The 13,521-nt window shown below is 36.6% G+C and overlaps 1 protein-coding gene across 1 annotated transcript in view; it reads left to right on the plus strand.

Annotated features, from left to right (window-relative positions):
- The window catches only part of FREM2 (FRAS1 related extracellular matrix 2), a 176,462-nt gene that overhangs the window by 138,247 nt on the left and 24,694 nt on the right, over window positions 1–13,521 (plus strand). The window contains exons 12-15 of the mRNA XM_044777268.2: window positions 6,502–6,632; window positions 8,531–8,689; window positions 9,971–10,274; window positions 12,752–12,883. Of these exons, the coding sequence (XP_044633203.2) occupies window positions 6,502–6,632; window positions 8,531–8,689; window positions 9,971–10,274; window positions 12,752–12,883 (726 nt within the window). The remainder of the gene's footprint in view (window positions 1–6,501; window positions 6,633–8,530; window positions 8,690–9,970; window positions 10,275–12,751; window positions 12,884–13,521) is intronic.

Below are 13,521 nucleotides of genomic sequence, written 5' to 3' on the forward strand. Positions count from 1 at the left end.
AGTTTTCCCTCATTGAGTACAATATTGGCTATGGGTTTGTTACACATGACCTTTATTTTGTTGAGGTATTTTTCTTCTATATGCATTTTATTGAGAGTTTTTATCATAAACTGATGTTGGATCATGTCAAATGCTTTCTCTGCATCTATTGAGATGATCATGTGGTTTTTATCCCTCACTTTCTTAATATGGTGTATCACATTGATTGATTCTCAGATGTTGAACTATCCCTGCATCCCTGGTATAAATCCCACTTGATCATGGTCTATGATCCTTTTAATGTATTGCTGTATTCTGTTTGCCAATATTTTGCTAAGGATTTTTGCATCTATGTTCGTCAGTGATATTGGCCTGTAATTTTCCTTCTTTGTGTTGTCCTGGTCTGGCTTTGGGATCAGGGTGATGTTGACCTCATAAGATGTGTTAGGAAGAGTTCTGTCTTCTTCAACTTTTTGGAATAGTTTCAAAAGGATAGGTACTAAATATTCTTTGAATGTATGGTAGAATTCTTCAGAGAAGCCATCTAGTCTTGGGTTTTTATTTTTTGGGAGGTTTTTGATTACTGTTTCAATCTCTTTACTTGTGATTGGTTTATTCAGATTCTCTATTTCTTTTTGGTTCAGTTTTGGGAGGTTGTTTGAGTTTAAGAATTTATCCATTTCTTCTAGATTGTCCAATTTGTGAACATATAGTTTTTCATAGTATTCCCTCTAATCTTTTGTAATTCTGTGGCATCTGTTGTAATTTATCCTCTTTCATTTCTAATTTTATTTATTTAAGCTTTCTCTCTTTTTTTCTTAGCGAGTCTTACTAAGGGTTTGTCAATTTTGTTCATCGTCTGAAAGAAACTGCCCTTAGTTTCCTTGATCCTTTTTACTATTTTTTTGTTTCAATTTCATTTATTTCTTCTCTAATTTTTATTATTTCTCTACTTCTGCTGATTGTGGGCTGTGTTTGTTCTTCTTTTTCTAGTTCGGTTAGGTGTAGTTGAAGATTGCTTATTTGAGATGTTTCTTGTTTGTTAAGGTGGGCCTGTATTGCTATGAAATTCCCTCTTAGGACCACTTTTGCTGCATCTCATATGAGGTAGTATGGTGTATTTTCATTTTCATTTGTCTCCAGATATTTTTTGATTTCTCTTTTAATTTCTTCAATGTTCCATTGGTTGTTTGCTAGCATGTTGTTTAGTCTCCACATATTTGTCACTTTCCCAGCTTTTTTCTTGTAGTTAATTTCTAGTTTCATAGCATTATGGTCAGAAAAGATGCTTGATATGATTTCAATCTTCTTAAATTTATTGAGGCTTGCTTTGTTTCCCAAAATATGGTCTATCTTTGAGAATGTTCCACGTGCCCTTGAGAAAAATGTATATTCTGCTGTTTTTGGATAGAGTGTTCTATACATATCTAAGTCCATTTGGTCTAGGTTTTCATTTAATTCCACTACTTCCTTGTTGACTTTCTGTCTGGATGATCTATTCATTGATGTAAGTGGGGTGTTAAGGTCCCCTACTATTATTGTGTTGCTGTTAATCTCTCTTTTTAGGTCTGTTAATAGTTGCTTTATGTACTTTGGTGCTCCTGTGTTAGATGCACATATTTTGTAAGTGTTATGTCCTCTTGATGGAGGATCCCTTTTATCATTATATACTGCTCCTCTTTGTCTCTCATTGCCTTTTTTATCTTAAAGTCTACTTTGTCTGATATAAGTATGGCAACACTTGCTTTCTTTTGTTTGCCACTAGCTTGGAGTATTGTCTTCCATCCTTTCTCTCTGAGCCTGTGTTGTCTTTAGAGCTGAGATGTGTTTCCTGGAAGCAGCATATAGTGGGGTCTTGTTTTTGAATCTGTCCAGCCACTCTGTGCCTTTTGATTGGAGAATTCAATCCATTTACATTTAGAGTGATTATTGATATATGAGGGCTTAATACTGCCATTTCATCACCTATTTTCCACTTGTTCTGTATTTCCCTTCTTTCTTGTCCCATATATTTCTGACTGCCAGTTCAGTTTGGTGGTTCTCTATGATGGTTTCCTCCATTTTCTCTTTATTTATCATTTGTATCTCTGTTCTGATTTTTTGTTTAGTGGTTACCATGAGGTTTGTATAATAGAATTTGTACATGAGATGGTCCATTTTCTGATAACGTCTTATTTCCTTAGTCTAAACAGGTTCCATCCATTTCTTCTTCCCCATCTACATTATTATTGTCACAACTTATTCCATTTTGTGTTGTGAGCTTGTGATTAAAATGATGTGTTTATAAGGGTTTTTTTTATGCTTTCATTCCCTTTGTCTTTAATGTTATAATTAAGTGTTTACTAACCTGTTCTGATAGAAAGCTGCAATTTTCTGAATCTTTCTGTCTATTTATCCCTTTGCTCACAGCCTTGTAAATCTTCCTCTTTTTTTTTTCCAGATATGAGGGCCTTCTTGATCATTGCTTGTAGGGAGGGAATCTTGTGGCAGTGAACTCCCTCAGCTTTTGTTTATCTGGGAAAGTTTTCATTTCTCCATTGTAGCTGAAGGATATTTTCACTGGGTAGAGTATTCTTGGCTGAAAGTTTTTGTCTTTCAGAATTTTCAATATATCATTGCACTCTCTCCTAGCCTGTAATGTTTCTGCTGAGAAATCTGCTGGAAACCTGAGAGGGGTTCCATTGTAGGTTATTTTCTTCTGCTTTGCTGCCCTTAATATTTTTTCTTTGTCATTTACTTTTGCCAGTTTTACTAATATATGCCTTAGAGAAGGTCTTTTTACATTGATGTAATTAAGGGTTCTATTAGGTTCATTTACTTGTAATTCTAGCTTCTTCCCCAGGTTTGGGAAGTTCTCAGCTGTTATTTCTTTGAACAAGGTCTCTGCTCCTTTCTCCCTAAATTCTCCCTCTGAAATACCTATAATGCTTATGTTGCATTTCCTAATTGAGTGAGGTATTTCTAAGAGAATTTCTTCATTTCTTTTTAGTCTTAGTTCTCTCTTCTCCTCCATTTGGAGCATTTCTATATTTTTATCCTCTAAATTGGTAATTCTGTCCTCTATAGTATCAGCTCTGTTATTTAAGGACTCCAGATTTTTCTTTATCTCATTCATTTGGCTTTTCATCTTCAACATTTCTGCTTGTTTTTTTTTTTTATAGTTTCCATCTCCTTTGTGAAGAATTTCCTCTGTTCATTAATTTTATTCCTGATATCATTGAAGTGTCCTTCTGAGTTTGCTTGTAACTCATTGGGTTTTTTATAATAGCTATTTTGAATTCTCTGTCATTTAGATGGTAAATTTCTGTGACTTCATGATTGATTTCTGAGTACTTGTCATTGTCCTTCTGGTCTGGACCATTAATATACCTCTTCGTGCTATTTGATGGGGTGGATGTGTGCTGCTGCATAGTGCTAGTGTCTGGTCTCAGATTCCACCTGTTGCCACTTGGTGGGGGATAGGAGGTGCTGTGTATTCTGAGCCTGCCATGATCCCTGGCAGCTGTGCCTGTCCTTTGGAAGCTGTGCTGACTGGACTCATTTGTGTTTGCCTGCTGGCTGTCAATGCTTCACACAGATAGGCACACAGGTGCTCTGGCTGGGCTTTCTTAGTCTGGTCGACCAGCTGAGCTGTTCGACAGGTGGGGGGAGGGGCACTTTCTTTCTCATGTATGATCCCAGAGGTGCTTCTGCTCTGCATTCATTGTTTGCCTTCCTGGGGTGCTCGGCTTGGTGAAGACGCCCCTGAAATTGCTTGTCCTCCTTGGTGTGGAGCATTCCCACTGGCTGAGAGGCAGATCCAAGAATGAAGGCATTCCCACAGAGGGCTGCCCTTTCCCCCTCTCCTCTCAGAGCCATATGTGGTCCCATGTCCCAGATCACTGACATTCAAGGAGGGAAAGGAGATTCCCTTTCCTCCTTACACTGCCTTCCTGGGAGTCCAGCACCTCCACTATCAGACATATGACTGCATAGATCTCTCAGACATCTGTTGTGTTTTGTGAATGTCCTTTGTTGGTTTATGAGGGTCCTTTTCATTGTATCTTTGAGGGAGAGTCTAAAGAAGAGCTCACTGCCATGATGCTGAAGTCACTTCTCCTCACCACCTACTTTTAAGAGTAATTAAAACAAATCAGATCTTCTCTCTGTCTATGAATTATTGGCTGACAGACTAGACATAAATTGATGTTCAAAATTAAGTTTATGAATTATTTGGAGTTCTACTTACCTCTTTGCTTCTAGCTTCCTACCTCTCACTACCAACAATCATTAGTTCCTGATGATCACAGAGCTTTAGGCATTCTTCTTTATCTCCTAACTTGTGAACAAAATTTAGAAAGTCACTGATAGTTATTACTGAATCAATAATAAATTCAATGAGACAATAGAAAAAAGTAGTGTCTTCTACCAAGGAGCTTGTATTTTCTATGCATATATGGTAAAAATTTGATAAACTACTATACAGCTTCAAAGTTATCCTCAGGTTATTCTCTATGTAAAGAATGATAATATGTTTGAAATAAATCACATACAGTCAAAAAAGAGAAGGAAAAAACCCTGATTAGCTACTAAAGTATAAAATAAAAAATAAGTCTTTCTATAATGAGTAGGTTTGACATGAAGGAAACACCTTCTAAATATGGACAATATGACCATTAAGAGAAATTTTTTTTAGAAATAAAACAATTCTTTTTGCTAAAACAGAAATAAAGTTATATCTATGTAGTAAACCAACAAATGAAGTTAAAAAAGTTAAATAACATTAAATCAATCTATGTCTCTTTTATCTCATAAATGTCAACATGCTGTTTATAATAAAAATTTAGTAATCTTTTCTGAAGCATATTCTAATTTCTCCTTTTATGGTCTAAACTGAGGTAAGTCCTTTGCAAATAAACAGAAAAAATTAAATGCAGAATGGAAGTTAAAATCTATTTTGTGCTAAAACTTTCTAAAATGACAAAGACTAAAGTGATTGGGAAAACGTAACCATCTATCATCTAGCAAGTGTACTTTAAGAAAACAATAATTTAAGAATTTACAATAAATTCTTAACTTTTTAACTTCTTAGAGATTGGGTTTGTATAATTCAGAGGGTTACAAAGCTAGAATGCTTACAGGGTTAAGACAAGCATTGAAAATGGGTGAAGTAGGGTGAAGGGAGGGTGAAGTGAGGGAAAAATGGAGTGATGGAAATGTTATTGAACTGGAAAGTCCATTGGCTGCTGAGAAAAGACTCTTCTCGTAGCCAGCTGACCACAGCCAGTTGGGAGGCAGAAAAATGAAATAGAACTAAAAAAAAAATATGTATTTTCCTATCAAATCCCCAGATTTTTAAATGTTAGAAACTAATTTTTAATACATCACACAGGTCAAAGCAAACAAAGTGGTGGGCCAGATGATCAGCCACTTTCATCCTCTGGAACAAGAACCATAAGCTCTCTCAGGGTATGAGAAAGCCCAGACTGTAGAATGTGCTAAGGCTAATGTGGATCATGGCTGTATCTAGAAACAGAACAAATTTTAAAGATGAATCTGGCTTACTTTTTCATAATTGACAATAAAAAATAGAAGTAGGAAAAGAAAAATACATTGGAGATACATTTTCTTCCGCCACATTTTAAAAGATTTGTAATTTAGAATTATAATGTTGGAACTGCAATCACATCAGAAAGCAGCATCTGTTATCTTCTCTAATTGGAATGATTATTCATTATATTCTTTATTTCTCTTCTGAGCTGGTTTCTCAAAAGGTATGGTAAAACCAACAAAATAGTTTATCTAAGTTTCATAGTGTGGTCAGCTGTTTACTCATAAGTTCAATAAAATCAATTAATTTTTAATGTTTTATTAATTTTGAAATTGGTGGTTAAAAATAGCATTCTTATAGTTGGATTTAGTTTTTGTGACAATGAAGCAATTCTTTCTAGTGAGGAGGGACAAGGGTGCGAGAAAAAATACCACTAACATTTATCTAAAAAAAGATTTCTCAGTTTTCGAGATTAACATCAGCAGCAAAAAGAAGTCTTTTAAAAATATAATTTAATATGATATTAAAAATCTCAACAATTTTATATCCAGCTTTTCTAGATATAATGTAAATACTATTCACACTTGCTAATACCTATGATCATATTTGTTTGACTTGTGTCCTACTGGTTTAGAAATTCTGGGAAATGAGAGGCAATTTCGTCTGTTTATGTCCTGATATTCGACCTGTTGATTTTCCATTCCATAACTCAGCATTTTTTCAAACTGTGGATCAACAAGTCAGTTTAGTAGCCTCTGATTAGAATTTTCTTCTGGATAAAATGGAATAGAATAGAAAATGTTAGAGAGCAATGAATATAGTAAGAATAGGTGATATGTTTAAACTTTTTATTCCACTTGGTTCACACACACACAAATATACTGGGCCGCAATGTAAAATGTATTTCTCATTATGAGCCTTTGTCAAAAAAGCTTGACAAAAACTTCTCATATTCACATGTAAAAGATTTACATGTGATTTTGCATTTATAGAAATTGAATTTAAAGAAGGAGAAACCCAGCACATTGTTGAAATTGAAGTAATCTTCGATGGGGTAAGAGAGATGAGAGAGGCCTTCACTGTTCATCTAAAACCTGATGAAAATATGATAGCAGAGACGCAGGTAAGTAATAAAATGTGGATATAAATTCGTGGCCAGCATTTCATTAAGGATAATGCATATAAGCATCACATAGTGTACAATAAAGTAATGGGACTTTGGACAAGCTTTATATAGAGGAGATGCACAGAATCCCTTTTCACCTCCTAAATAAATTTTCTTCCAGTTAGATCATAATCAAGAAATTCTTATCTCTTTCTTTGAAAACTCTTGTTGATAGAAACCCCAAAACTATAGTCACTGAGCCCCACACCAGCCCACTTACCCTCCCCGTGTCTCAGTAACAATTGAATTTGAGATTAACCTCCAGTGAGAAAGCATCATCTGAGCACAAAGATGAGACAATTAATTCAGTACTACAACTCATTAAAACACACATTTTAACTCACAAAGCTTAGCTTGCTAACCCTTAAAATTCCCACTTGTTAAATTCCCAATTTAATAAAGCTACTCATCCTAGCTTTATTAAATTGATGTCCAGAACCTCAATGACCAAAATGCTACAGTCCTAACACTTTTTTCTGTTTCTTTAATTTATATTATATCAGCAAACAAATTTTCTTCAAGATAAACATAGTTTTCACAGAATTGTGACCTTTAAACCTAAAGTAACTTTTAAAACTAAAGTCTTAATTACATAAAAAATGTCTTTTATTGTTACTTTTATGGAGCATTGTATTAAACTCTTTTGGGCGAAAGGAACACATAAAAGCTCCTTTTAAGAATTTACATGGAAATAGATTTGGAAACTGTGATATTTAGTTGGATGTTGGAAGTTTATTCAGGAGCTAAGGAAAATTTATCAGCAAGGTGTTTGTGTCACCTTCCCAGGAGCAGATTCTAGGGGAGGAAGACAATTCCTCTACCTTTTGGGTCCTTCTGGCTGAGTTACAAATTAAATTGATATGAGACAGAAAAACAGGAGAAAATCAGACAAAGCTTTACAACGTGTATACATGGCAGAAGCCCAGGAAAACTGGGTAACTCACCAGAAGGGCTGAGGTTATCATCTTAAATACTGTCTTTAGCTAAAGATGAAGAAGGATGTTCGGGATGTGGGGAGACAGTTATGGGAGGTTACCAGAAAAGGACAGTAAACAAGAGTAAGATTATTATGCAGAGTTAAGTCCTTGCCTTCCACATTGATAAGCGTTTCTAGAGATCAGGTCATCCTCCTGTTCCTGGTACAGAAAGGGAGACATCTTTACAAATGGAGATTTCCCTTATAAATGTAAATATCTCCTACAAAGGGTAACTGATACCTCGCTTTCAGAGCTTTGATGATGTCTGAAGTTTTTTAAAAAAATAACCAGCCCCAAATAATCCTCATGCCAAAGAGACACATCTTGTGATGGCAAATTCTGCTACCCTACAAGATGTTCACAGGTTCCTCTTCTGTCTGTGACTCAGCTTCTCCCTCTGCCTATGCTTCAGGCTGTGCTTCTGGTCTCTGCTCATTAAAGCTTTGCTTTTCTCTGGCGTCCACTTCAGTGCGGCCCTGCTATCACATGACCTCTAGGATCTGCCTTCTCTCAGAGTGCCTTTCAACTTTCCTTCCACTGTCAATTAATTGACTTTTTCATGGATCTTCCACTTCATAACACCCAGACAGATTTAGCTATCATCACAATTTGGAGAAAAAAATTAGAGCTCAAATACCTAGTGGACCAGTGGCCAACTCAGGCTGCCAACCCAGGGCAACCCAGGGAAGTATAAAATATGACCAACGTGCCAGTGTTGTCTGAAACAAACTACATGGGGCCTGTCACTCTGCAGGGGCTCTGCATGTGACAGTTTTCATCATAATGAGGCCAAAGATTTATCTAGCATCATAGGAAATGTCCTGTACAATAGAAGCACCAAGAGTCAAATATTTCAGTAATCACATCTTTTCCTTCTAGATGACCAAAGCTATTGTGTATATAGAAGAAATGAACAGTATGGCAGATGTCACTTTTCCTTCTGTCCCTCAAATTGTGTCCTTACTGATGTATGATGACACTTCCAGAGCTAAAGAGAGTGCTGGACCCATGTCTGGCTATCCTGTCGTCTGTATCACAGTGAGTAGGAAATTGACAAAATTGAGGAAAACTGTAAAATAATTATTTAAAATAATTATAAACATTAACCAATATAGTATTGGCTTTGTCATGAAGAAATTAAAGTGGGAAAATACTAAAAGGTTTAAGTTTTGAACTTTGGAAAGGAAAATAAAACATTAATCAAATAAAGCTCCGATTTTTCTTCCTTTATCTAACAGAGGTTTATTAACTGATGTACACAGTGTGTTATCTCATGTTATCTCATGGTCTGTCACTGATAGAAAAATAAATGTGCTGAACTCTGCACTAAAGGAATTTAAAAATAAGGAAGAGAAAAATATACAGGAATCACTCAGTCTACTATAGGGCAAGATGTGACTGTTATTATCATGAGAATGATGCACACTAGCTAAGGCTGCGCCTCCACGTGTGAAGGAAGGCTTGGGATGGTCTGGTGGAATTTCAGTAGTTTAAGATAAGAGTCAGATAAGGGAAGGTCATTCCAGGAAGAAGTGATTGCAACATAAGATACATTTAGAGGAACAGCATTTAAAAATGGCATATTATCATCACTTTTTTATGTGCCTTCTCTTAACTCGAAATTGTAAGCTCCTTGTGAGCAAAGACTGGGACATATTTATTTTTGCATAACAACAGCCCTGGTATAAAGACCTACATATAATAGGTACACATAAATGTTTATTGAATTAACCTAATAATTTGGTGCCAAGTCATAGAGGTCTTTAAATGTTGTATTAAGGAATGTGGGCTTTGTTTATTGGGTAGCAGGGAGTTCTTGCAAGGAAGAATGGTGTGAAAAGAGGGATTATGTTGGCGTGTCAGCAGGGCAGCTGCGTCACTTGTCTAGAAAGGGTCTGAATTAGACTGGGAAGTGGGTCTGGGAAGGGGAAGGAAGGGACCAACTTAAGAAACATTGGGAAAGAGGCAACCAAGTTCACTGACCCACTGGATGTAGGGGAAAGATGAGAGAGAGGTGGGGGGAGGAGGAGAGAGGGAGAAAGAACAACGATGATTTGGCAACTCCGAGGGTTCAACAGATGATGAAATGAATAGCAGTTTTACACGTATCAAGTTAGAGGTAGAAATGGAAGCTGATTGAAATGGAAGATTAGAGTTCATAAAAGCTATTCTGGCTAGGACAGGAATTTGAAAGTTGCATGACTAGCATGTAGAAATGGAAAAAGCAGCAGTGAAAACACTATACTAGAGAGAACTTGAGAGGATCCTTTCCACATTGTTCTGTACCCTGGCCCTAACATAGTTGTTTGTTTTCCATAGGCTTGCAACCCTAAATATTCAGACTATGACAAGACAGGCTCTATCTGTGCAAGTGAGAACATCAATGACACTTTGACGCAGTACCGATGGCTGATTAGTGCTCCCGCTGGCCCTGATGGTGTGACCAGCCCCATGAGAGAAGTGGACTTTGACACCTTTTTTACATCATCCAAGATGATCACTTTAGACTCCATATACTTTCAGCCTGGCTCCCGGGTGCAGTGTGCGGCTCGCGCCGTGAATGCCAATGGCAATGAGGGCCTGGAGCTGATGAGTCCTATTATAACCATCGGCAGAGAAGAAGGTAATGCACTGCCATTCTCACACGAAGACCACTGGAATGCCAGGGAATATTATAAATGTCTAACTCTGGTTATTACCTCTTCCAAATGCCCCCATGTATTCTCTAATACCCTATAAAATCCCATTTTTACAAAAATATTATTTAGAAAACAAATATTTATTCATTCCATTTATTTTTATTTATTTTTGTGTTTGTGTGAGGAAGACTGGCCTTAAGCTAGCATCTGTTGCCAATCTTCCTCTTTTTGCTTGAGGAAGATTGTCGCTGAGCTAACATCTGTGGCAATCTTCCTTTCTTTTTATATGGGATACTGTCACAGTGTGGCTTGACAGTCTGCACCCAGGATCCAAACCTGTGAACCCTGGGCCGCCGAAGTGGAGCACGCAAACTTAAGCACTATGCCACCAGGCTGGCCCCTATTCATTCTATTTTTATCACCTATTATATGCCAGACTTTATGATGGCAATAAGAAAAATAAGGCAATATTCCTGTCCTTGAGGAGTTCATACTCAGTTGAGGACACAGACAAATTTTAGGTCTGGGCAAGGCTCAAAGTGCAAAAACAGGAGTGATTATTTCTTCCCTGAGTGGGTCAGGAAAGGTTTCATCAGAGGAGGTGCTTAGCTGAATCTTGAAAACAGCAGAGAAAAAGAGCATGAGTAATGACTCACGGAAGCATGAAAGCACCTGGACTATTCTGGGAACTACAAGCAGAGAAGTAGGGAACCATGGGAGAGAGAGAGGAGAGAGGATCAGGAGATGAAGCGGGATGGTGTGCAAGGACAATATGTGACGCCAAGGCACTCCAAGCTGGTTGTTGGATGAGTAGGAGTTTGCTGGGGGCAGGAGGGGAAGGACAATCCAGGTAGAGAGCTATGGACCAGTGCCCATACCTTGTTATTACCAGGGATGTTCAGGCCAGGAGCCCAGACACATTGTGGGTGGAGAATAGGATGTAGCAGGAGACAACACTGAAAAGACAGGAAATCTACTTTATAACAAATCCTTCACTCTGCAGAAGAATTTTTAAATTAGATTTTTAATAGAACAGTCTATTTATAAGATTCTATTTCTAAAACTTCCGTATGCATACAACATTTTAGAAGTTACTTTGTTCTATAAAGAAAAGTTATATGTACCACCTCCCACCATGATATATTCAGGATCAATATGTATTGATAGCCTGTATAAGAAACATGTTCTTTTATTAGGATTAAAACATATAGTTTTTAAATTTGCCTTAAAAACAAACTATTGTGTTGGTACCAAAAAATAAATAAATAAACAATGCCTTAAAATGAGTTCCCCTATTAATAAAACAGACAGACCAGGTGCTGGGGCCTGCCTCTGATTTTATTCTAAGTACCTGTCTGTTCCCTCTGTTTTGTACAAATAGAAAAGAAATTATATATTCCCCAGTTCTCTTGAAAGTATAATCCAGCATCTTGGTCCCTACTGTGATATTAAAATGAAAACATCACAACTCTCTTAAAGCAAATGTTGGAGGAAGATTTTCATGTCAAAATTCTTGAAGGCCTCAGAGAGAGGATGGATAGATAGATAGATAGATAGATAGATAGATGGATAGATACAGAGAGAGAGATGATAGATGGATAGATAGAAATAAAATGATAATTTTATATCATTATGTGTATCAGTATGTGTATGTGTGTATCAGTATGTATATTATAAATTATAATTTATAATATGTAATAACAATATAATACACATACTGTAAGAAATTATATGTAGAGAGAAAACTCTACTGTATACATTTTGCTCTCTGATTCTAAAACATTCTTTGTTTTAAAAGTGAGTGCATTTTTAGTTTTATTTGCTTATAAATAATGTATATTTTATAACTAGTCATAAGTATATCATTCTAGGGTAAACATCCAATTCACTTAAACTACACTTACTTTTTTCTATTGCCTTTTAATAATTTTTACTGTCTGTTCACACTTTATATTAAAATGATTTTGTGAATATACTCATAACCTAGAATGTCCAGCACATGTTAAATTATATTGAACAATAACTATTTTTTCTCAAACTTTATAAAATACCTCAAATGTTAAGAAGTAGGCACTGAACTGTCTACTGTGAGTACTTCTCACACTATGGTCTTCTGCTTCCTTATGATGTCTACTCTCAGCAATGCCCTTAGTCCACAGAGAATTTTAAAGTATGTAGAAAAATAATAGCACCTTCTTTTTTCTTGCTGAGGAAGATTGTCCCTAAGCTACCATCTGCTGCCAATCTTCATCTTTTTGTATGTGAGCCACTGCCATGGCATGAACACTGACAGACGAGAGGTGTAGGTCTGTGCCTGGGAGCTGAACCTGAGCCACTGAAGCAGAGCATGCTGAACTTAACCACTAGGCCTCTGCGGCAGGCTCAATAGTGCCTATTTTAAAAATATTCTTTAGGTCTTGTCTATCTTCTTTTAGCATAAATATGTTCATTTTTCCTTGAGGTCTTTGTCAGCCCCGGGTGCCAGGGATCGTGGGAGCAGAGCCGTTCTCAGCTAAATTGCGCTACACAGGCCCCGAGGACCCGGAGTACGCAAACCTTATCAAGCTAACTGTCACGATGCCACACATTGATGGTAGGTGACTTGGGTAAGCAAATCCGTGGAGGTGGTTTGGGCTTCTCACTACCTGGTTTATTTTACTGAACACACTAAATAACCAAGCAGACAATTACTGCTCAGTCTGCTGCTCCTGCTTCTTGCAAGTGTTTCTGCTTTCTTTCTGCCCAGTTTTTTAAAAAGTCTGTCAATTTAAGCATTCTCTAAAATTAGACAAATTTAATACATGTCCAAATACAATGAAACAAAACACTGGTTAGTAATCTAAGTGGACTTACAGAAAAGCCTTTGCGTATCTCAGTGCTCACCTTCAACATGTATTTGATATTTCGTAGCTGGAATTTTATAGAGCTATCCCAGTATTTATTGCAATAACTAAGACATTTCCTAGGCACTAAAATAAAATGAAAAATGCAACTAACAATATTGTATTTTGTGTTCCTTTTCTCTGGAAAAGGAAGTGGAGCCAGAATTTGTGAGTCAGTGACCTTACCCACACTTTATGAACATTTCCCCATGCACAGCAGACATTGTCAAGTTGTATTCCACTCAGTTCACTTTATACTGAAGTAAGTTGTTAGTATTAATTTTATTACTTGGTGTGTTAGTTATATTTTAAGTAGGTAAGGGAGAGGAGATATTAGGAAGTATTGAGA

This window comes from Equus asinus, chromosome 11 (genome assembly GCF_041296235.1).
Source record: "Equus asinus isolate D_3611 breed Donkey chromosome 11, EquAss-T2T_v2, whole genome shotgun sequence".
Taxonomy (NCBI): domain Eukaryota; kingdom Metazoa; phylum Chordata; class Mammalia; order Perissodactyla; family Equidae; genus Equus; species Equus asinus.